General features: G+C 40.9%; 1 protein-coding gene across 1 annotated transcript; it reads left to right on the forward strand.

Annotated features, from left to right (window-relative positions):
* The first annotated feature begins 584 nt into the window (after window positions 1–584).
* Window positions 585–24,446, forward strand: SLC26A2 (solute carrier family 26 member 2). The gene is made up of 4 exons (XM_029218514.1): window positions 585–749; window positions 13,639–13,818; window positions 15,527–16,223; window positions 17,705–24,446. Exons 3-4 carry the CDS (start codon window positions 15,552–15,554, stop codon window positions 19,223–19,225), a joined length of 2,193 nt encoding a protein of 730 aa, XP_029074347.1. The 5' UTR covers window positions 585–749; window positions 13,639–13,818; window positions 15,527–15,551; the 3' UTR covers window positions 19,226–24,446.
* The last annotated feature ends 1,368 nt before the right edge of the window (window positions 24,447–25,814 follow it).

Raw genomic sequence — 25,814 nt, forward strand, 5'->3', positions numbered from 1 at the left:
TTGCATTTCATATTTATTTTTATATTTTCTTTTACATCTTAAAAAGAGCCTCTGGCTATTGGGAACTTTGGTGGAAAGTAAGTTACACTGGGGCAAGAGCCCCTCTAACTTTCTAGCAGACCTTTTCCCATTCAGGGCATCCATTTCTCCATCAATAAAGGAGGGTGGGTGGGAACGCGGGTCCTAAGGAATCGAAGATGAAGACGATACCCCTCGCAAACAAAGAGCAGTTTACAGCTCTCGTTGGATCATTTCCGCGTTTCCCTTGATACTGATTCCTCGCAATACCCTCGGGGTTAAGGCAGAGAACCAGCAATCTGCCTACTTCGAAGATGATTCATCGCCGTGCAAAGGTCAGGAGGAATCTCCGTAAGGGACGCGTGGCTCCTTCTGTACAGGACAGCCAATCGCAAGGAGGAAAGCGGCCAGGGGGCAGCACCCTTGCCTGTTCTGGCCGCGTCATTGGCTGACAGCCGCGTCGTTCTTCCGCGGTGCCACGTGACTGTGCATACTGAACTTTCGCGGTTAGAGTCGCCTTCTGCACCTCCCCGCAGGTTCCTTCTCGCAGCTCCCCTGGGCCCCGCCTCCTCCAGGGGCCGGGCGATGGGCGGGCAAGGGGGCTGGGGGGTTAAAGGGAGGCCGGCCCGGGAGTGGGCTGCCTCTGCCCGCGCCACCCTATCCCCTCAGACCCGCCGCGGCAGAGGACGCGCCTTAGATCCAGGTCGCACGGGGCGGCCCAGACTCCAGAGGTGAGGAGAGGGGAGGGACTCGAGACGCGGGGGAGACAGCGGTGCCGGCCTTCCCGTGGTCAGCGGGCCCCTCTTGGGGTCGTCCTCGCCTCTGACCCAGGTGTGGTGGGAGGAAGCGCGCACCAACGGTAGCCGCGGGCGGTCGTAGCTGGGCCGTGCGAGGTGGGTGTGCGTAGGAGTTATTTCCTCTGTCGGCCGGGGCGGAGGCAGGGCCAGCGTCAAAGCCCCACTCCCCCAACCCGGGTGATCCCGACCCAACTCCGACGGCAGAGGGCTGCCCACCCTCCACCCAACACTTCGCGCCGGGTGCCCCGCACCCCGCTGGTAACGGTGCGGCTCTTCCGCCAGAGTCCTCGTAGCGCCTTCTCGAACCCAGATATCTGGCAGCAGGACCAAGGAGATAAGAGCCGCCACCACCACCTTAGACTGATGGGGGAACTGAGGCTTGGGCAGGAGAGAGGACTTGATTACCTTGGTTTTTAAAAACCACACACCTGGTTAAGTACAAATCAGGACCTTTAGTTTTTCAAGACTCATAGACTTAAGTTGAAATTCTTTCACTGGATAGATGGAGACACTGAAAGGACACAGAGGGACAGAGCGTTGCCGAAAATTACACAGCAAGTCATTTGCAGAACTAGGACTTGTACCCAGCTTTACCAAACTCATAGACTATTAGGCTGGGCCCTTCCTTGCACAGATTGGGGATCACGATGAGTTAGACGCATTCAGGACTTAAACTCCTTTCTGGCACTCATTCTAGTACCTTTTTCCTCCTTGTCCCTGAGGCTTTTTATGTGAAATCTGGAACTAATGTGATATCCAGTATTGGGTTAAGCAGAAGTTCTTGTCTTTGAAAGTTGAGTCAAGAAGAAATGGAGGGGGCTTCCCCGGTGGCGCAGTGGTTGAGAGTCCGCCTGCCGATGCAGGGGACGCGGGTTCGTGCCCCGGTCTGGGAAGATGCCACATGCCGCGGAGCGGCTGGGCCCGTGAGCCATGGCCGCTGAGCCTGCGCGTCCGGAGCCTGTGCTCCGCAACGGGAGAGGCCACAACAGTGAGAGGCTCGCGTACCGCAAAAAAAAAAAAAGAAGAAATGGTGGGCCAAAGCTGTTGGCAAGAAATAAGCCCCCTTTTTTTTTCTTCAGTAATCTCAAGGGACGGAGACTAGTAGCTGTCATTTACTGAGCAAATGCTATGTGCCAGGCGCTGTGCTAGGTACTTTACTTGGGTTAGTTTTAAAACATCACTGCAAGTTGAGTAATGTTATCCCCATTTTACAGGTGAGAAACTAATGCTGAGTAAAATGAAATTTTTCAGTCAGTGCCATACAGCTGTTGAACAGTTTAGCTGGGATCTGAATAGAGATCTGTCTGACTCCAGAACATACCTAGTGATTCTCCAAATAGGCCCTCAGCCCACTGACTCAGAATCACCCAGGGAGCAGTCTTGGATCTCATCCCTGGATTTGTCTGAGAATCTGCATTTTAACAGATCTTCATGTTTGATATCATTGTATTGTACTATAATTTGCTGCTTCCTGGAGGAAGATCTAGAGATGACCTATTCAGGGATTTGGTGACTAGATTAGATTCACTAGGGGTCATTTTATGCATTGATATTACTTTTAATGAGTATAAACCCCCAGGTAGATGATTGCCAGGCTAATTTCTTTCTCTTTTTTTTAATATTTTTTTTTGGTTTGTTTGTTTTTATAAATTTATTTATTTATTTATTTTTGGCTGTGTTGGGTCTTTGGTGCTGTGCGCAGGCTTTCTCTAGTTGAGGTGAGCGGGGGCTACTCTTTGTTGTGGTGCGCAGGCTCCTCATTGCGGTGGCTTCTCTTGTTGCGGAGCACGGGCTCTAGGTGTGCAGGCTTCAGTAGTTGTGGCATGTGGGCTCAGTAGTTGTGGCTTGCGGGCTCTAGAGCACAGGCTCAGTAGTTGTGGTACACAGGCTTAGTTGCTCTGCGGAATGTGGGATCTTCCCAGGCCAGGGCTTGAACCTGTGTCCCTTGCATTGGCAGGCAGATTCTTAACCACTGCGCCCCCAGGGAAGCCCCAGACTAATTTCTTGACACAAATGTGGTTATGGTGTATGGGGGTGGAGGGGGAGGAGTAACTGATTTTTCTTCACCACATAGCTCTTTTTTTTTAAAGATTTTTTTAATATATATTTTAAAAATTTATTCTTTTTTTTTTTTTTTGTGGCTGCGTTGGGTCTTCGTTGCTGCGCGTGGGCGTTCTCTAGTTGCGGTGAGCAGGGGCTACTCTTCATTGCGGTGCACCGGCTCTTCACTGCGGTGGCTTCTCTTGTTGCGGAGTACGGGCTCTAGGCGCACAGGCTTCAGTAGTTGTGGCTCGCGGGCTCTAGAGCACAGGTTCAGTAGTTGTGGCGCACGGACTTAGCTGCTCTGCGGCATGTGGGATCTTTCCTGACCAGGGCTCAAACCCATGTCTCCTGCATTGGCAGGCGGATTCTTTCTTTCTTTCTCTCCCTTCCTTCCTCCCTCCCTCCCTCCCTTCCTTGGGTGTTCGTTGCTGTGTGTGGGCTTTTCTCTAGTTGCAATGAGTGGGGGCTACTCTTTGCTGTGGTGCTGGACTTCTCATTGCAGTGGCTTCTCTTGTTGTGGAGCATGGACTCTAGGCACGTGGGCTTCAGTAGTTGTGGCATGCGGGCTCAGTAGTTGTGGCTCGCAGGTTCTAGAGCACAGGCTCAGTAGTTGTGACACGGTCTTAGTTTCTCCACAGCATGTGGGATCTTCCCGGACCAGGGATCGAACTTGTGTCCCCTGCATTGGCAGGTGGATTCTTAACCACTGCACCGCCAGGGAAGCCCTTTACCACATAGCTCTTAAACTGTTATTCATCCGTTCACTCAACAAATATTTGTTAAGCACTTATTAGGTGCTCTACATGTTTCAAGGTACTGGGGATACAACTATGAACTGTATTAAATATTAAAATTAATAATAGGCTCAGAAATGAGGTGAGCACTTGGCCATAAAATTATTGCTTTGAACTAGCTCCTAAGAGCTCTTAGCAAGGAAATAAATTTGGGGGTCGTGTGGTATTTTAGAAGAGATCTAAGCTTGGAAATTGGAAGATGAGGACTGAGAATCTGGTCCTACCAGTTGAGCAAGTGACTAAACTTTGATGTTTTTCATACTGGAGAATAGGAATTCATACTCTGATTCTCAGATTTATTGAGGAGGCAAGTGGGAGATGTAGATGAAATCTTTTTTAAAATTTTATTAAAATTTTTTTCTTTTTTTCTTTATCTTTTTGGTTTTTTTATTTAGATGAAATCTTTTTGGAAGCAGTGAATTACTATGCAAGGAACTATTTAATTATTTTACCATGGTTTTACATTAAGCTATTTTCCTCTTGGGTATTTTATTATTTTGTCTTATATTGGGCTTTATACAAGAAAAAATATACCGTAGTGCTTTTACTACTGATATAAGCCTTGTGGTAGTTCTTTTTGCATCACAGAAATAAATGGGCATTGTTAATCATTTGTGATAACTGGAAAACAAGGAATATTTTTTTGGCTTCATTATATTAACTTGAAACTTCACCTGTTTGTTCATTTCAATAAACATAGATCTGTAACCATACATAGCAAGTGGGAGGCATTGTGTTAGGTTCTGGGTTATGCAGACACGAGGATGACTTGGTGTCTGCCCTAAAGTGGTACTCTCGTTTGAGACACATGTAAACTTGAGTGCTAAATAGCTATATGTCATGTGTTGGGGAAGCATAGCCTAAGAAGTTTCAGCCCCCTTCTCCTATGTCATTTGAGGTGGGACTTAAAAGATTAGAAAAAGGACCAAGATCGATGGAGATAGAAGGGAAAGACATCCCCAACTGAAGGAACGACATGAGCAAGGGTCCCAAAGGGCAAAGGATGCTTATTAGTATTTTCATGGACTGGTGATTGGAACACTGGTGCATGAAAAGAAGCAAGAGAAAGGCAGTTGCAGGCTCATTCACAGAGAGAAGACTATACTAAAGTTATTTGACTATATTTCAGTAGGAGGTGGAGAGCCATTGCAGATTTTTGAAGAGTGTATCCAAATGGTTTGATGCCATGTTGTTACAGAATGCTTCTTTTGAAGAAGAGGCATCATGGGATGGTGGTTAAGAACATTGGTTCAATTCAGTGTTTAAGGCTGAAGTATGTCGTCAACTTTCAAATAGTTGAGGGAAAAAAAAACCCGAAACAAACCAACCTGAGTGTATGAAGAGTGCAGAAGTAGTGCAGATGTAGCAAAACATTAACAATTGGTATATTGTTAAATGGGTGAATTGTGAATAAGTGTTCCATGTATCATTCTTTCAACTTTTCTGAATATTTGAAAAGTTTCAAAATAAGCAATCCAGAGACAGAGAGTAGGTTTGAATCAGACAGGTCTTGATTCTCATCATGGTTCTACTGCTTATAAGCTGTGTGAGTACTGGAAAATTATTTCTGAACTATATAGTCCACACCTATTCCAGCCTAGTTTAACTGGAATTTTCCACTTAGGAGAAGAGATTTTTTTGGTAGATGACTTGTTCACATTAATATTAGGTTAATGCTAAGACTTCTCGGGACTTCCCTGGTGGTGCAGTGGTTAAGAATCGCCTGCCAATGCAGGGGACACAGGTTCGAGCCCTGGTCCGGGAAGATCCCACATGCTGCAGAGCAGTTAAGCCCGTGTACCACATCTACTGAGCCCGCCTGCCACAACTACTGAAGCCCGCGTGCCTAGAGCCTGTGCTCCGCAGCAAGAGAAACCACCGCAATGAGAAGCCTGTGCACCGCAACAGAGAGCAGCCCCTTCTCGCTGCAACTAGAGAAAGCCTGCGCGCAGCAACAAAGACCCAGTGCAGCCAAAAAAAAAAAAAAACTTCTCAAGTTTTCTGCAAACCTTAGATTGAGGTTATTTTATATAGTAGCTGTTTATATCCCCTTCTCTGTCTTCTTTTGGATTATTTAGTATTTTCTGTAATTCCATTTTATCTCCATTGTTTATTAGCCATAACTCTTCGTTATTAATGGGATTGCATTAGAATTTATAGTATGCATCTTTTTAAAAATTTATTTATTTATTTGTGGCTGCGTTGGGTATTCATTGCTGCGTGCAGGCTTTCTCTAGTTGCAGCGAGCAGAGGCTACTCTTCGTTGTGGTGCGCGGGCTTCTCATTGTGGTGGCTTCTCTTGCGGAACAGAGGCTCTAGGCACGTGGACTTCAGTAGTTGTGGCATGCAGGCTCAGTAGTTGTAGCTCACAGGCTCTGTAGTTGTAGCGCATGGGCTTAGTTGCTCCGTGGCATGTGGGATCTTCCCCGACCAGGGCTCGAACCCGTGTCCCCTGCATTGGCAGGCGGATTCTTAACCACTGCACCACCAGGGAAGTCCCAATATAGTATGCATCTTTAACTATCACAGTTTGCCTTCCAGTGACATTATACCATTTCATGTATAGTGTAAGAACCTTGCAATAATATGCTTTCTCTCCTGGCTTTCTGTATGTTAAAATATATATATAACATAACATTGGCCATTTTAACCATTTTAAAGGTACAGTTCAGTAGCATTAAGTACATTCTCAATGTTTTGTAACCATCACTAATATCTATTCCCAAAACTTGAAACAGCAACTCTATAACAATTAGGCAATAACTCTCCATTCCTCCCGGTCCCTGGTAACCTCTAATCTATTTTCTGTCTCTATAAATTTGCCTATTCTAGATATTTAATATAAGTGGAATTATATAATATTTGTCCTTTTGTGTCTGGCTTCTTTCACTCATCAGTGTTGTAGATGAAGAGTATCAGAACTTCATTTCTTTTATTTATTTATTTTTAAATATTTATTTATTTATTTGGCTGCGCTGGGTCTTTAGTTGTGGCATGCGGGATCTTTTTTAGTTGCGGCGTGTGGGATCTAGTTCCTTGACCAGGGATTGAACCCGGGTCCCCTGCATTGGGAGCATGGAGTCTTAACCACTGGACCACCAGGGAAATCCCTGAACTTCATTTCTTTCAAATGGTTAAATAATATTTCATTGTGTGGCTTAGACCATAATTTTTTTTCCCATTCATCTGTTGATGGATACTTGGGTTGTTTCCACCTTTTGACTATTGTGAATAACACTATTATGAACGTTTGTGTACAAGTATTTGTTTGATCCCTGTTTTCAGTTCTTCTGAGGGTATACCTAAGAGTGTAATTGCTGGGTCATATAGTAATTCCGTTTAACAGTTTGAGGAACTACCGAACTGTTTTCTACAGTGTTTGTACCATTTTACATTCCCAGCGCAATATATTAATTATCTTTCAAAAGTCAGTTAATGCTTTTTGAAAAAAAAATTTTTTTTGTTAAAATAACTTTTAAAAATAGAAACCACTCTATGCATCAGCAGAAGACTTATTAAGCCTCCTGGGTGCCCAGTTCTATGCAGGGTGTTGTGAGAGTTCACAGAAAGCAGAAGATATCTCCTTGAATAATTTTTAATCTAGTTGGGAAGATAAAGCATACATTCATCTGACATTTATTGAGCATCTAAACAATGGGAATTCAGAGAAAAATGAGATACTATTTATGTGCTGATGACCTATATACTCTTCCCCTCCCCATTTATTTTTTCAATTTTGGCTTCTCTCCTATGCTTGACACCCCCATTTCTAATTGCCTACTGGACATTCTCATTTGGATATCTAATAGAAATCTCAAACCTATGAAATATAAGTCAAACTTTTTTTGCCTCTTATCTTTCCATTTCCTCCTCCATATTCTCATGCACTATCCTTTTGTGTGGTCCACCTAACAGAATTCATGTTAGACGTGTCCATCTCCTTTAAGCACCATCTTGTGTCTAATTGCACCGCTGAAATGTCAAACCTCCGTTCCTGCCCTGTCTTGGAATTTATGCCTTTGTCAGCTATAGTTTACAGGATGAAGTCCAGGCTGACAAGAGATTACATAAGAAACTGATCTTTCACTCGGTCTTTTTTTTTTTTTTTTTTTTTTTTAATTTTATTTTTGGCTGCGTTGGGTCTTCATTGCTGCATGCAGGCTCTCTTTAGTTGCGGCGAGCGGGGGCTACTCTTTGTTGCGGTGAGTGGGCTTCTCATTGCGGTGGCTTCTCTTGCTGCGGAGCACAGGCTCTAGGCACGCGGGCTTCAGTAGTTGCCGCATGTGGGCTCAGTAGTTGCAGCACACGGGCTCTAGGGTGCAGGCTCAGTAGTTGTGGCGCACAGGCTTAGTTGCTCCACAGCAAGTGGGGTCTTCCCAGACCAGGGATTGAATCCGTGTCCCCTGCATTGGCAGGTGGATTCTTAACTACTGCGCCACCAGGGAAGTCCCTCACTCCAGTCTTACCTAATGCAGTTTCACCCCAGGAATCTGGCAATCTAGGTGACTTCTTCCTGGGTCTTGGGTTTTCCTGGGACCCTTCACTTGCCTGAGTTTCCTTTCTTTTCTTACTTTGCAACTTCCACACATTGGCCTACAGCCTATTCTCTGCTCTCTCAGAGTATGCCAAACCTCTGTTATGGCACTTAGAATGTTATAGTTTATCTGTTTATAAATCTGTCTTAACCCACTGATTGTGGGTAGAAACTGGGTTTCTTATTCATTTTCGTAAGAATTTACTGATCTCCTACTATGTGCTAAGCATTGTTCTTGGTACTGGGGATACAGTAGATATGAGAAAGACTATAAATAATAGTTTTTAAAAAGTTTAAATACATAATATAATTTTCAAAAGTCTCTATGAAAATGCTGTGAAGAAAATAAAGCTAGATGAGGGTTTAGGGAATGATGGAGTGGCAGTATTATTTTATTTGGGATGGTCAAGGAAGGCCATTGTATGGAGAGGATATATAAGCTGAGGCATGAAGGATGAGAAAAGGCCTGCAGAGATCTGAGGGTGTGATTGTTCCAGGCAGAGAACTTGAGCAAGTGCAAAGACCCTAAGAAGGGAATCAACTTGCCATGTTCCAGGAACAGCAAGAAGGCCAGTAGGAAATGAGGGTGGAGAGGTGGGCAGGGTTCAGGTATTATAAGCTATTGGAGTAGCCCATGTGAGATCTGATGGTGGAGGGTAGTGAGAAGTGATTGGATTCCAGATACTCTGGGCAGTGGGGAGAGGATGGATATATTACTCAAGGTAGAGAAGACAGGACTTACTGATGGACTGTATGTGGGAGTCGGGTGGGGATAAGGAAAAGAAATATTGACTCCTAGATTTGTAGTCTAGGTTCTGATGCATTGTGTCTAGCACAGTGGTTAGCTTACAGTAATAAGCAGGCCAGTACCCAGTCTCTAGGAGCTCACATAGAATGTTAACCAATCCATCCTTGGAAGGCTTGTTGGCACTTCACAGAACAAAGATGGGTCTGAATTTTCATTTCTGGTGGGGGGCAGTCCTCTCACAGTATTAACTTCCTAGTCTAGGGCAAAGGAACAGTGGCCTGGGCTCCAGCTGTCCTGGTTGCAAGCACCTGTAAGTGGGATGGAGACGGATACAGAAGCCTTTGCTCATCCTTAGCTTCCCGGGCCTTACAATGCTGTTATCTTCCCTGAACTTGTCTGACAACAGTGAGTTGGAGGATCAGATGGAACAGTGTAAATGGAGACTCTGTCTTGGTTTTACCTGTTTATGGTTTAGTTTTTTTTTTTTTTTTCTAAAATAATCTTAGGGACTTCCCTGGTGGCGCAGTGGTTAAGAATCCACCTGCCAATGCAGGGGATACAGGTTCGATCCCTGTTCCGGGAAGATCCCACATGCTGCAGAGCAACTAAGCCCGTGCACCACAACTACTGAGCTTGCACTTTAGAGCCCACGAGCCACAACTACTGAAGCCTGCGCACCTAGAGCCTGTGCTCCACAGCAAGAGAAGTCACTACAATGAGAGAAACCCGCGCACCTCAATGAAGTGTAGCCCCCGCTCGCCGCAACTAGAGAAGGCCCGCGTGCAGCAACGAAGACCCAATGCAGCCAAAAATAAATAAATTTATAAAAATAAAAAAAAATCTTAAACTAATTTTTATTCATAAAGGGCAAAAAAGGAAAATATTACTTGCTTGCTTGAAAAAGAATTGAATAACATAACAGACCAGAAGATGTAATAAGATAATTATTGTCAAATGAGTGATACAGTAAGTGATTTTCTCGAAAACCTTCAGCGCCTGTGCAGTGTCTGCAGGTGAAAGTCTGCCTTTCTTAACCTGGCATAAAAGCCTTCCAGAATCTCCCCTAGGCACCTTTGCCGCTTTCTCTCTCATTGATCTCCCATATGCATCTGGTGCTCTAAACGTATCATACTATTTCTCATTCTTTCCCTCCAACCCCAGAACTATTGCTAGTTGTGTTTTCTTTTCCCTCATCCGTTTTCCAAGTCCTTCCTTCATTCTTTCATCTCCGACCCAGACTTCAGATCCCAGGTGAGATATGTTGTTCCCTGGAAGCCTTTCTAAACTGCTGTCTCTTGCAGATTTCTTCCCTGCTTAGATGCTCTGATCCTAGTAGTTGGCAGCTTCAGTTTTATTTAGCAGGGAGTTGTGGCATACATACACAGAGCAGAGCATGAATATGGAATCGTTATGTTTCAGAGGCAGACTTTACCAATCTCTGAACACCGTTGCCTTCCAAAAAGGCATTTCAGTTTCACAAATTGCAAAACTGTTTCATATGCACTATTGGTTAAAATTATATGCTGTAATTACTTACCAAAAGTAGACATTGTTTCTCTTATATCTGCAAAATTTCCAAAAGAAGTTGGCTGACCACTGTCAGGCTTACATAGAAGGGATATCCCTCTCTTTTAGTTCAGTTCTCTTAGACTCTCGGTAATTCACACGGGAAACAGTGCCAGTGCTGCTGTTTAGTCACCAGGATAAGACAGCTTTCTAAGTAGTCACACTGCATGTGCCTAATTAAAGAAGAAAGTACAGAAATGTTTTTCCTTTTTGTGTTGCCTGCACTGCCATTATACTTTAATATATGAATATGTAAATGTATTTTTCAAATGTTTTGTTGATTTTTTCCTCCAGTTCCTGCAACGTAATGTGGAAGGTTCAAGTGTTTTCTTCTTGAACCTTTCTCTTCTTCACTCTCAATTATCAATGTTGATAAAGGGAGAAACTACCCTAGATGATACAGGAGAATCCTATTTTACTGAATTTCATGGAATATGTAGTATGTATTCCAACTTTCTGAAAATGGGAGTCTGGCTATAGACTGTATTTCAAGGATAAACACTGTAACTTCATTTTTCATGAAGCAATTGGTGAGTACTGTAATTGAAAGCAGTAACAGGCTTGGGGGAATGAGAGGATTTTTGTGCAAAAAGGGATACTTGAAAAATTTGTTCCAGAGTAGATATTTCCACCTGAAAATAAATATTGCTTTGCATCCTACTTTTTCTGTATTTCAGTTATTTGGTTAGCAAATATTTTCATTTCTATTTTCGAAAGCATGTACTTGGACACTTCAGGGGATACAAAGATGAAACAGAATGGAGCTTGCTCTCAAGGAGCTTAATTTGTATGGAGGTCATACCTACAATTTAGTTTAAGATAATTTTTAATGTAGTTTTATATTGTTTGGGGTTTTAAAGTAGCCTTGAAAAAAGGGAAAAAAAGTAGTTTTGAGGAGAATTTTAAGGAGTGACTAGGATCAGTAAAAGACTATAGATGGTTTTTGGATTCAGACTGATGGCTAAATCATTTCCACTTCTAGGACTGTTTGTGAGTGAATACCTAATTTTTTGAGAGCTGGAGATGGAAAAGGACTATGGCCATGAGTATAGAGAAAGGAGAGTTGGGCACAAGTTTGTAGATGTCAGTGCCAGGTCATTTTGGGTAGCAGGTAGGTGAAACTGGGATGTGTAGGATAACTGAATTTCAAAGTGTTTAGAAGTACCTGAAGTTAGAGAAAGCTAATTAGGTAGGTGATAGGAATAGTAACATGCTCAAAAAAAGAGCTATTCTTGGAGTCTTAAAATCTGGATTTTATTATCTGGCTCAGTCACTTACACAAGCTAAATGAATTACTAAATTGGTCAAGACATTTCACTTTATTATGATCTATCTATATCTTTATATTTAATGTGGGTTTCTTATAGACAGCATATAGTTGGGTCTTATTTTTTAAATCTTATCTGACAATCTGTTTAATTGGCATGTTTAGACTATTCACATTTTTAAAATATTTTATTTTTGGCTGCGTTGGGTTTTTGTTGCTGTGCAAGGGCTTTCTCTAGTTGCGGTGAGCAGGGGCTACTCTTCGTTGCAGTGCACGGGCTTCTCATTGCGGTGGCTTCTCTTGTTGCGGAGCACGGGCTCTAGGCACGCAGGTTTCAGTAGTTGCAGCACGCAGGCTTCAGTAGTTGTGGCTCGCGGGCTCTAGAGCGCAGGCTTGGTAGTTGCGGCGCACGGGCTTAGTTGCTCCCCGGCATGTGGGATCTTCCCAGACCAGGGATCGAACCCATGTCCCCTGCATTGGCAGGCGAATTCCCAACCACTGCACCACCAGGGAAGCCCCGACTATTCACATTTAATGTGGTTTTTTTTAATATGTTTGGATTAAATTCTACCATCTTGCTAGCTGTTTTCAATGTGTTCTATCTGTTTTGGGTCTCATTCTTCTTTTGGGTTAATTGAGAATTTTTTATGATTCTATTTTGTCTCCACAATTAGCTTATCATTTATATCTTAAAACATTTATTGGTTACCCTTGAGTTTACAATGTACATCTTTAATCAGAGCCTACCTTCAAATAGTATTATATTACTTCATATATAGTATAAGACCTTACAATTCTTAATTCCCCCTACCATTCTTTGTGCTCTTGTTTTGTGCATTTTATTTTGCATGTGCTGTAAAAATGCATTTCTATTTTTGCGTTAGACAGTTATTTTTTTTAGAGCAATTAAAGATTTTTTTAGTTAAAAATAAATATTGTTTTCATTTGTTCCATTTCTTAGACTTTATTTGTTGTGTACTGTGTAGACCTGAGTTTTTGTCTGGTGTGTGTGTGTGTGTGTGTGTGTGTGTGTGTGTGTGTGTGTAGTAGTGCTGGTCTGCTGGCAATAAATTCTCTTAGTGTTGGTCTGAGAAAGTTTTTATTTCTTCTTCATCCTTCAAAAAATATTTTCTCTGGGATGGAATTCTGGGTTGACAGTTATATTTCTGTGATAAAGGTATCACTCCATCTTCTGGCTTGTATGGTTTCCAATAAGAAGTCTGCTGTAATTCATATCTTTGTTCCTGTGTATGTAGTGTGTTTTTTCTTTTTTTTCCTTTGGCTGTCTTTAGAATTTTATCTTTGTCTTTTGTTTTCAGCAGTTTGAATATGATATGTATAGGTGTGTGGTGCTGTGTTGTTTGGTTTGGTTTTGTATTTGTCCTTCTTGGTATTCTCAGAGATTCTTGGATCTATAGTTTGGTATCTGTCATTAATTTTGGAAAATTCTTGGCTATTATGTCTTCAAATATTCCTTCCACCCATTCTCTGTCTTCTCTTTTTGGGATTCTAATTATGCATAAGTTAGTTTGTTTAATACATCCCACAGCTCTTGGATTTTCTCTTAAATTATTATTTTTCATTTTTTTTTTAATTCTGTTTTTCTGTTTTAGTTTGGGTAATGTCTATCGACCTATCTTCAATTTCATTGATTCTCTCTTTGGCTCTGTCAGGTTTGATGGTCCTGTCAGAGGCATTCTTTATCTCTGTTACCACGTTTTTCACTTTTAGTATTACATTTCAGTTCTTTCTTACAGTTTCCATCATCCTGTTGCACTTTCTAGTATTAATTTTTATCTTTTTACTTTCCAGCTAGCTGCCATATAGGGTGAGATTTGAATTTTGTTAGTTTTTTCTTATGCCTCTTTTAGGTTTGGAAAAGCGTTTTGGCCCAGAACTCACTAAGAACTATTCCAAAATAGAAGGACATAAGGAATGCACTCAAACTAGCTTGGCGTGAAAGTAGGAAGTGAGAAGAGAGTTATAGACCAGTTGCACTGAGGAATGAAGACCTGCTGTGTATATTCACCAATCTGATTGACTTGCCCAGGGTAAGTGGTCATCTAAATCTGTTCTTTTCTTCCTTATCTATTTAACAAGACCATCAGTGTAACTACTGTTTTACTCTTGTTCAGTGGGATGACCAGCTATAGCCCTTTTATCCTAAACAAAATTAATGTGGGTTACTTTTACAAATATTGTGTTCTTGAATGGGTCATGGGTCCTGGATTATGGCACCGTGGCAACATTAGGCTTATAGAACCTCACAAGAGCCTATCTTTCTGTCAGTTCTGAGGCAGGAAACTACCCGAGTCCTTTGTCTAATATATTTTATCTCTTATTGGCCACAGTCATAAATTTGTTTATTCATTTATTATTTCCTTCATTCAAATATTTTGTAAGCCTGCTACCTCAGAGGTACCGTACATTGTTGATGATTACAATGATGAACAAGATGTCCTTTCCTCCAGGACCTGGAGAGACTCTTCCTTAACTAATACAAAAGTATGATTAGTACTGTAACAGAGGCGTGAAGTGCTATGGGACACAGATTCATTTGGTCTGGGGTCAGTGCTTTGAAGAAGAGAGAGCATTTTAACTGGGTTTTAAAAATGATTGGGGTCTTGATAGAGAGTTGGATGGCCATTCTAAGCTAAGCAAACAGCCAACGCAAAGCCACTGATTTGTGAAGTGTTTGGCAGTTTACACTCTGTTCCTCTGAAGGTCTGTTTCTTTTTCCTTCTCTTTTACTCTTATTACAAGACTTATTTTTTGTTGTCCCTCCTCTCTTTTTGCTTATTTTTACCTTCTTTGTTTTCCTGTAGTTCTTAGCGGTAGGTCTTATGGCAGTAGTTTTATAGTTTAGGACCCGGAGATGCAGTATCACCTGGATCTCCTCCTAGTTGAAGTGTTGGGCAACATTATTCCTCTATTCAGCTTATGTTTTAGAGTGTATACTTAGGATAGTAAAGCGAATCTTTCTTTGCATGAATATAGATCCTGCCCTTAGGGCAGATATGACTCTATACTAGAACAAAGTAGAATAGAACAAAACCTTTCAGAGATCAGACGCTTGCCCCATCAGCCTACTGCATGCTGTTGATGTTTCTTTCCTTCAGCAGTCTCTTATCAGCTTCTCTCTTTTCTTTCCTACCAAACCAGAGCATGTTGTTCAAAGACACAAATGCGTTCTGTGCTAGTTTTTTTTTTTTTCTCAAAACATACCTTTACTCTGTCACTCACATTTTCTTTCTGTTTATTTTCAACAACTAGTAGGTTATCTTAAAAAGGACCCACCCCCTGAAAAAACAAAAACAAAAAAACCATCTTCCTTGTTTCAGGGACTTTTGCAGGTAAGGTAGGTGTCAAGGTTTGAGACCAGATCCTCTTTTGCAGTATTCATGGGGGTGAAAAATCTGAAAATAAGACTGTTAGTAGCATATAGAAAGGAGGAGACAGGCTACCCCAGTACCGTTTCTGGAGAAAAAAATTTCAGGAGGAGCCAGGCAGAGATGGAGAAGAATCCTTGATAGTTTATACTTTTGGGAAGTCCTGTACTCAGTGACTTATTTGCTTTAACTTGGTCTGATTCTTTTTTCCTGGATCAAGACAAATGAGGCTCAACTAAGGAAAGTGAATATAAGATACTACCCCCAAGTGAACTCCTCTTAACTCTCATGAATGACAAGTAGGACTGTTAAAATGTGTGAGTACTGAGAATTACTTAATCAGTTAACCCTCGTATTTTCTCTGGGGTAGGAGGCTGAAACATCTATCTCCAGAAATGTCTTTGAAAAATAAAGAGCAAGATGACCAATACAGTCCTCCATCTAGGATCCATCTGGAGCATGAAGAGGAATCACGTAATGACTTCCAGCAATTTGAGACCAATGATCAATGCAGACCTCATGCTAGGATCCATTTGGAGCCTCAAGAGAAACCGGATACTAACTTCAAGCAATTTGTCATCAAAAAACTAGAGAAGAGTTGCCAGTGCAGTTCAACCAAAGCCAGAAATATCATTTTCGGCTTCCTTCCTGTTTTGCAGTGGCTCCCAAAATATAATCTGAAGAAAAACATTTTAGGAGATGTGATGTCTGGCTTGATTGTGGGCATCTTATTGGTGCCCCAATCCATTGCTTATTCTCTCCTGGCTGGCCAAGAACCTGTCTATGGTCTGTACACATCTTTTTTTGCCAGCTTCATTTATTTCCTACTGGGTACCTCCCGTCACATTTCTGTGGGCATTTTTGGAGTACTGTGCCTTATGATTGGTGAAGTAGTTGACCGAGAACTATACAAAGCTGGCTATGACACTGCCCATGTTGCTGCTTCTTTAGGAGCGGTTTCAAATGAGAGCACATTATTAAGCCAGCCATCAGGCAAGATATGTGACAAAAGTTGCTATGCAGTTATAGTTGGCAGCACTGTAACCTTTATGGCTGGAGTTTATCAGGTAAGAAACAGTGGAATAAGTGGTTGTTTCTGGCAAAAGAAATCACTATGCATGAAATCTCAGATCTGTAAGGGAACTTAGCAATCATAATAATTAAAGCTATCTTTTATTGAATGCTCAGGATATGGAAGAGGTAGAGCCAAAATTTAAACCCTGGTTTGACTCCACAGGTGAGATAAGGCTGCTTCTATTTTCTCAACCCTAGGCAGCCTCTTAACCAATGAATTTCAGTCAGCCAGAATTCAATTATTTGATTGTAAAAATTCAGACCAGAAAGGGACCTCAGACCACCTAGTACAACTTCTTAATTTTGTATGTCGAGAACTATCAGATTTGCTTGAAGTTATTTGTGGTTTGTTATTGGCAGAGTCAGCACTAACAGGGAAGAGGGCAACAGAATGAGGGTTGGGAGAGGAAGAGTGCAAGAGTTTTTCAAACTACAGATGACTTCCCCCCTTGTTCTAGAATTGCTGCTCTAATGAGTGACTCTCACTAAAGATAGTAGTTTTCCTGGACTGCTGGGAAGGGAAGAAGTTGGGGACCACTGTTTCATGCTATCAGCCAGGAGAAGGATTAGAAATGAAATTCTTTTGGGTCTCCCATAGAATCCACTAATCTGCTATTTTCATCATGCCTCTGCCTTTTGGCATTCAGGAGTCAGTGCCAACATTAAACCTCTTCTCTGTTACAGACATGTGGAACCAATGTAGGAGGGGGAAGAGTAGCTCACTTTACTAGGTGCTTGGATAGAAGGAGAGGGAGAAGGGACTGCTGTGCAGAAGAGTTGTGCTCCTCAGAGTTCATTTGTGCTTTTTTGTTAGTATGCCTCACCAAGAATGAGGAAGGGTGCAATAGAATTCTGAGGAATTATTGGGAAGAGGAAAAAGAAAGAAAGAAAATGTTATATCTTTGAGGATATAGAATTAACAGGGGAGGCAGTATGGCATAAGCACATATGCATTGGATGAAAATAGTCTCTCAGTTTGAAGTTAGATTAAAGAATTCTATAATAATTTTTAAAGTGTGATTCTATTTTGATGTGAATCTAGTTTTTTGTTTTATCAGTTAAAACTTTACTTTTACGGTAATGATATGTAATTTAAAGAAAAATACATGTTTTTTAAATTAGAATTTTTCCAACTTGTGTTTTTATCATTTCTCATGGATCCTTGAGAAATTTTTTTCTTTTTCAAAGCGACCTGAACCTTATTCAAGTTTAAGAAACATTGTGCAAGAAAGTAGGAATCCTAAGCTCTTGTCTGGGCTAGTCAGTAAGGGCAAGTTGCTTAGCCCTCTGAGTGTCAGTAAAATGAGACCTCGCTTTGTAAAATGAGAGGATTGATAAATGATTGTTTTTTTTCTAGCTCTGACATTCTGTGGTGCTCTGATGGTATGTCTCCACACAAAGAAATACCAGGGGAATACAGGATTTAGAAGCTCTTTTCCATTTATATTTAACACCTGTATATCCTTCCTTCCAGGTAGCGATGGGCTTCTTTCAAGTGGGCTTTGTTTCAGTCTACCTCTCAGATGCCTTGCTGAGTGGATTTGTCACTGGTGCCTCCTTCACAGTCCTTACATCTCAGGCCAAGTATCTCCTTGGACTCAGCCTTCCTCGGAGTAGTGGTGTGGGATCACTCATCACTACTTGGATACATATCTTCAGAAACATCCATAAGACCAATATCTGTGATCTCATCACCAGCCTTTTGTGCCTTTTGGTTCTTTTGCCAACCAAAGAACTCAATGAGCGCCTCAAGTCCAAACTTAAGGCACCTATTCCTACTGAACTCTTTGTTGTTGTGGCAGCCACATTAGCCTCTCATTTTGGAAAACTAAATGAGAAATACAATACCAGTATTGCTGGACATATTCCCACTGGGTTTTTGCCACCCAAAGCACCGGACTGGAACTTAATTCCTAATGTGGCTGTAGATGCAATAGCTATTTCTATCATTGGGTTCGCTATTACTGTATCACTTTCTGAGATGTTTGCCAAGAAACATGGCTACACAGTCAAAGCTAATCAGGAAATGTATGCCATCGGCTTTTGCAATATCATTCCTTCCTTCTTCCACTGCTTTGCTACTAGTGCAGCTCTTGCAAAGACATTGGTTAAAGAATCCACAGGCTGTCAAAGTCAGCTTTCTGGTGTGGTGACAGCTCTGGTTCTTTTGTTGGTCCTCTTGGTAATAGCTCCTTTATTCTATTCCCTTCAGAAAAGTGTCCTTGGTGTGATCACTATTGTGAATCTCCGGGGAGCCCTACGTAAATTTAAGGATCTGCCCGAGATGTGGAGGATTAGCAGAATGGATACAGTTATCTGGTTTGTTACTATGCTGTCCTCTGCACTGATAAGTACTGAAATAGGCCTGCTCGTTGGGGTTTGTTTTTCTCTGTTTTGTGTCATCCTCCGCACTCAGAAGCCAGAGGCTTCATTGCTTGGTGTGGTGGAAGAGTCTGAAATCTTTGAATCCATGTCTGCCTACAAGAACCTTCAGGCTAAGTCAGGCATCAAGATTTTCCGCTTTGTAGCCCCTCTCTACTACATAAACAAAGAATATTTTAAATCTTCCTTATACAAAAAAACTCTCAACCCAGTCTTAGTAAAGGCAGCTCAGAAGAAGGCAGTAAAGAAAAAGATCAAAAAGGAAACAGCAACTCTCAGTGGAATCCGGGATGAAGTTTCAGTGCAACTTTCCCATGATCCCTTAGAGTTCCATACCATAGTGGTTGACTGTAGTGCAGTACAATTTTTAGATACAGCAGGGATCCATACACTGAAAGAAGTTCGCAGAGATTATGAAGCCATTGGCATCCAGGTTCTGCTGGCTCAGTGCAATCCCTCTGTGAGGGATTCCCTGGCCCGGGGAGAGTACTGCAAAAAGGAAGAAGAAAACCTTCTGTTTTATAGTGTATATGAAGCAATGACTTTTGCAGAAGACTCTCAAAATCGGAAAGATATATATGTTCCCAATGGTCTGAGTTTTTCCAGTGATTGATTGAGAAAGTAAATAGAAGGAAGAACACTGTCTAGCCCCAGAGGTTAAAATTTCAAGTTTTTTAACATTTTATACTGTGGAACTGGAAATTGTTGCACACTAGAAATTTTAACCTTTTGGCTCGACAGAATTCTTCCTTTGAAACTGATGGCCTTTGTAGATACACGGATGCAGCAGAGCTTTTAGTTAGGCAGAATCAAAAAGAAGAAAATATTGTGCTTTTAAGCTTTCTTGCAGATATGAGATATTCTTGGAATTAAATAAATATCTATTGAATTGAACTGTAAAGTAGCCCCAAAACTTAATTACCGTCTTGTTTTAGGAGATTTGCATCTGGGCTGCTCCTTCTCCAGGAGGTAAAGGGGTAAAGTTGGCATTTACATGAGAAGTGCTGGAGCCTGTTTGGCATGGCTCTTTGGAGAGGGAGTAGAAAGGAAGTAGGGAGAGAATGTTGTGTGTGCTCTCCTAACAGCAGGTCAAGAGGCTTCTGGGGTAAGGGTAGTAACTAGACAAGCTTGTTCTCACTTGTAATTCTCTATTCCCTGTCTTTGCCCCCCAGATGGCAGTCGGATCTCTGGCTTTTAATAAGAAAGCACCATTCCTCTCGGGCACAATCTTATCAGGAGTCTGATGGCTGAGCAGGTTTGTGAAATCCTACCAGCCAGCCCCATATTATACAGAACGCTCTTGGTGATACATTTGATGTTTTTAGTCAGCCTTTTTGTTTAGGGTAAGTAGGTAAGAAAAGAGCTCTTCATTATCAGCCAACATAATGAGAATCCTCTGTCTCTTCTGTGATCCCTATCTGTCCCTGTTTCTGAGTATTTCTCTACCATTAAGCTCTGTTTTAACTTTCAGTCATTTAGTGTGTTTCCCATGGAATCTGTCCTAAACTGCTATGTCTGATTACCAGTGAGTGACAAGTTTGCCAGATAAAAGGCAAAATGCTGACTCAGCAATTTTATGTAGCCTTTTAAATGAGCTTGAGGCAAACTGTTCAGGACAAATTACAAAAAGGAATGATTGACAGCTTCCCTTAAGACTGTTTATTTAGCAGTGAATTTTTTTTTCTTTCCCATTGTATTTTAGCAAGGGTCAGCTGGGAATTGACAGTCTTTCTCATATTTGAGAAGCTGCTGGTCACCTTTACTCTGCAAGAAAAATTTATTATAACCAATGGAAAAGAATTCATAGAAGTGATAAGAGTGCTTCCAAAAGAACATCAATAATTGTAGATGTTTTAGTGAAACAAAGCTAATGCTTACTGCCATGTACCCTATTGATGTACAATAAATATTGATGACAGTGACAGCATTTAACTCTTTAGGCCACCTCAAACTATTATGTAAGAGAATTTAGAAGCATCACATTTATACAACCTAAGTTCTGTGGGTGTATTATTTATGATAGCTGGTCACAGGTTTTGGCCCAGAAATACTTCCTTTTGAAAAGCAAGTATGTCTGACATTGAAAGCTTATAGTTCTGTATCTGTACTTTCAAGGGCGAGGAAAAAAAAACACAGGTTTTCCAAAGTTAGGACTAGTTGATGTGAAATGGAAACATTTAGCACACCATTTTAAACAAACAAGATAAAAATTGCAAAAGTGGAAAACCATTTTTAACCCACTCCTACATTCTAAACAGTTTAAATATTTATAAGAAGCAAAGCCTATGTGTAGGGCATCTATTGGTGTGGAAGACTTTGAACCATCTTTCTTGTTGGCTCCATAAACTGCAAGTGTTGCTTTTCTTTTGGTAGAGCTCTGCCCATCAGTTTACATGAAAAATGCCTGTCTGTTATTAAAACAAAGCGATTTCTTAGGAGCTAGATTTCTGTCTTTGAGGTGACTGACATCATGATTAAATGTAATAGTGTCCTGAGTTTTAACATCCTTTTAGAACTTAAGTCTAGAATTTCAGAAATGTTAACTGCTGTTTGTATTTGTGTCTTTTGCTTATTGTTTGTAGCCAGTATTTGCTGTTTCTCTCCAGTCTTATGAATAGTAATAGTAAAATCAGAGTGTCTTGGTTGTCATTTGTTTCCAACCCCTCTTGTACCTCCACAAGCCAGGTTTGAATCCAGATCATTGTAGATATCCAGTGCCATGTGACAGAGTAATGAGTACATGTTCAAGACGACTCTATAATTTAGCAAACCCTAACACAGCAAAAAAAAAAAAAAAAAAAAAGCATAGAATTTGGAAAATCTCTTAAAAGAACAGAGTAACAGGGTTTGTCTTTTACCTGCCATTTCTGTCCATAACGTGGATATAAGCAATTCTGGAACTTTATGCAGTTAGCAGATTCTTGAATTGTGTTCTGGTTTGTTCTTCTCCCACCTACCCAAACAAACAAGAGATTCCGCTCCCGCTTTTGAAAGCCATTTGTAAAAATATTTAAGGTATCACTAGAATTTAAATCTTACCTTCTCTGCCTGGTTTGAAGTCTGCCTATACTTACATGTTCAGATTTTTTGATTGCTGGTATTTAAAGGAATCAAACCTGAAACTAAAATCTAATTTACCAATAAAACTAACATTTTTCATTTGCTTTCTTACTCAAGGGTTTGGACTTTAATTCATTAGGTGATATTTTACACACTTTACTGATATGAAGATATCATGCTTACTCTAAACTTTAGAGTCTAAATGAAGCATATTTGCATTGCTTATTGATAAATGTACAAAATTCTGAATATCTTAAATTGGTCGTTTAATTGAAATATGTGTACACTCTTGATGGTTAAAACAACCAGAGGGGTGGAGTGGGCCAGTGCACCGAGAGACTAAGGGTAACATTCAAGAGACAGATGAAGGGAATAGACCATTGAAAAGACTATCTGACCAAACAAGGGATAAAAGAGAGGGACTCAGTTGAATAGGATCCAATCCCTGGTTAGCCACGCACAACAGTAGGAAGACCAGGATTAAGAGCCGCACCTTAGTTTGAAAGCAAGCTCAGAACTGGATTCTGCTTCCAGAAGGGGAGGGCACAGGTTCACCAAAGGTGAAAGAGCTGGTAGCCAAGGTTGGGGCCAAAGCCCGGGTTGACCTACTCCAGAGCACTAGACTGAGTGACTGTAGCCTCTGATGGTAGTAAAATTGACAGATGCCTAGTTGACTTTTTTTTTTTTTTTTAAAGAAGGATCAAAGGAAAGCACAATTTGGATAGTCTGACTTAGCTTTTAAACATTAGTAGACTGAAGCCAAAATTTGTTGGTAAATTTACAGCATGGTAAATGGTGATCTTTGAACTGTGTCAGGGTGTCAGATGAGTTCATTAGGCTATTCTAATGCTAATGACCACATTTTAACAAGAGCAGTAATTCTCTGCGTGGGTATTCTCTTAGTAATTTGTCATTTAAGATCACACAGTCTGGGTGTTAGCCCGGATCTTAATATAAAAGTAAGAAAAGTGTTACAGTGAATTTCTTGGGAACTTAAATTGAGCCTAGAAGTTATAATGATAAATTCAAGCTTTGTGATCCTTATTAATGTTCTTAATGAATTGTTTTCCTCTATGTGTTGCTATAGATGAGCCATAACATCAATGTAGACAATACCTCAAATACTTCCTGAGGACCTATGCAGGAGTCTAGGGCCCTGGGCCAGGTGCTGGGACTACAGTACTAAATCCAGTAGGTGGGCTATATGCTAACTCTTTTAGTAACACATGGCGACGCTTGGAGGTGCTTTATGGAGGGGCTAAGCTGAGCTTGGACTGAGATCTGAGCAGGAGGCAGGCAGCTGAGGCAAACAAGGACGCCCCTGGTCTATTCAAGGAATGATTGCACAGTGACAAGGTAAGAATCCTACCGATAGGATTTAGACTTCGCTTAATTTTTCTGTTCTTTACTGTTTCTCTTTTTTTTTCTTCTACTGTTTTATCTGTTCTAGTGATGCCTTATTTGAAATTGGGCTTTAAGAACTGCAAAAAGGAAGAAATTGGATCTAGAAGGCTTTTAGGCTCTGAACTAATTTGGCTTTTTTTTTTTTTTTTTGGTGTAAGGATTTTAGATAATCGTGAGTGGAATCATTCATTTGAGTGCTAATAACAAGAATGAAAATTATAATGCAGTAGGCCAAAATAATATACCAGCTAGTTTGTTATCATAGCCTATTATTAAAGTAAAATACTGTAAGTATACAATTTTAGGGTTTTTTTTTTTGAATGTTAGTAACTTTAGAAATGGAGAATTTAGATGTAGGAGTGGGAGAAATTTATTTTTATAAGGTTATTTTTATCCTGACAAGGACTATTTTTTAAAAAAGGGTTTTGCACCTGAAATTTTAAAGTAAACATGTTAAATACAGTTATACCGAATAGTGGAGTTTTTGGCATGTATTTTATTTTTCTCCTAGTGATATAAAATAGGAAGGAGATATTGAATTATGAAAACTGGAATGATGAAGGACACTAAATGCTTTTATTGGAGCTACCGTGTTTGTAAATCTATGCTGGAACATTGTATAACCTTTCTTGGATTTGAATTATGGCTCCGAAATTGGCCAAATAATTATAATCTTCTTAAAAATACCAACGACAGAATTTCTAACTGAAGGTTTTCACTTGGCAAACAGACAAGCAGCCTTAGCCAGAAAGGGTTTTTAACTGCAGTTTTAAGAAACTTATTTTAGGGAAGTTCTTTTCCCACACCCCATTCCCCATCCCTAAAATAATAAGTTACTTGGAATGAAACTGCTCTTGCCTTTTCAATTCAAATCAGTTGGGAAGTTACTGTTTGAGTTCTGATGCTGCCATGATTTCTCAAAAATTAGTGTGAACAAACCAGTCTGTATAAAACGCTACGGTTTTTGGTCTCCTCTGCAATTTTGTATACAAATCAAGACAATATCAGGGTGAGAGGTGAATGAACTTAAAATCTCAGTCTTGTTTATTCACTAAAAAAGTATACTGCCTTTTTTTTTACAATTTATTCAAGGCTAATGACTTTGGGGAATATGTTTCATACCATGTATATCTTTTTAAATTAAAGCAAGTGCCTTGATGCTATTCCACATAAATCTTGCTTAACCCTCTATGGGATGAGGATGAGTTATTAATGGATTACAGCCTATTGCAGGAGAGGGGGAATTGGTTAATAGCAGATTGTTTTCATCTGGGATCTATTTGTGATGTTTATTATATAAGATCCTATATGTGTTGTGATCTAGAGGTGTCATTTCATTTGTCTGCTAATAAATTGTTATGCTAATAAAATACTACTGTGTATAAATTATTCAAGTGTAAGGGGGCAGGGTTTCTAACTAAGGAACACATTCAGGTCACCAGTGAGCTTTACAATACCATCTCTTTACATTTGGAGGGTGATTCAGTCATTCATTTTCCCCATCGGACAAAAGTATCTGTCCTTACAGAAAGTCTTAAAGCATAAAGAAACCCAGTTCTTTCCTTTTTGCTCTGGGGTCCTGAGTGAGTCATTTCACCCTTTGGGGACTTAATTTTTCCATCGGTGAAAGAGGGAAGAGAACTAGATTGCTCGAAAACCCTTCGAGTTCTTATGTTGCATGACTCCTATTCCATACTGTGTTGAAATCAGAAAACCCAAATCTGGCTTATGTTTTACTACTGTCCTAACACTGAATTTTGAGCCACATTTTCCCCATCAGTACATTGAGGCTAACACCTTATACCAGCTAAGTGAGAGAAGTGGGCGTGCAGCTCCTAACTGGAGCACACGGCTTTGTAAGGACTAATCGGCACCACCCCCGTCCGCCCCCCACCCTCCCCACCCCGCCCCATACCTGCGGAGAGCCTCTCTCGAATGTCCTCCTTCTTCTGCTTCTCAACTCTGTAGAAGTGGGAGTGTGAGTATAGGCTTAAGGACAGTTTTCAGTCTTCCTTTTGCAGTATTTCTGTAACCCTGAGCATTCTGCCTCTAAGCTCATCCTTACCCACAGAGTGAAGGAGGGTGCACCCACTCTGTCTGCATGCAGCATCTGGGATCCAGAGCCCCTGAAGCGCCTCACACACTCATTCTCTAGCATCTCCTCCAACCAACTTGGAGGATTGTGCTATCCCATCTGTCCTTTCAATGCTTATGTCCTTGGCCTTGTCTCTCATTTAATTTTCTGATCCAGTTGTGACTGATGAAAGTATGGCTTTTCTTGGAGAAATATTCACATGTGCATGTATATACATACACGTGATTATTAAAAAGGCTGGTTCATGGACCATATCATAAACACCTTGCATTGTAAGCTCTCCCCAGATGACTACATCCACATTTATGGCTTCAACTGCCTTATTATATGCATGCTAACGGCAGCCAAACATGATTTCCAGCCTGACATTTCTAGAACACCAACCAGCATTATCTGTCTATATATAAATCTCCACAGCTGTTACTGGACAGTTCAACCTGGATGCCCAGGGGCATTTCATAAGCAACATACACCCACACTCCTCCTGTTTTATCTATCTTGATAATGGCATGAGCTAGCTACTCAAGCCAGAATCCTGGGAAATTCTAGAATATTCCTCTTCAACTCACACACCAAATCCATCTACCTGGCAAGAGTCTTTCAAATCCAACATCTCTTTCGTGCCCTCAGTGTGTATCATTTC

Source organism: Monodon monoceros, unplaced genomic scaffold (assembly GCF_005190385.1).
Source record: "Monodon monoceros isolate NGI ecotype Baffin Bay Population unplaced genomic scaffold, NGI_Narwhal_1 Super_Scaffold_12, whole genome shotgun sequence".
NCBI lineage: Eukaryota > Metazoa > Chordata > Mammalia > Artiodactyla > Monodontidae > Monodon > Monodon monoceros.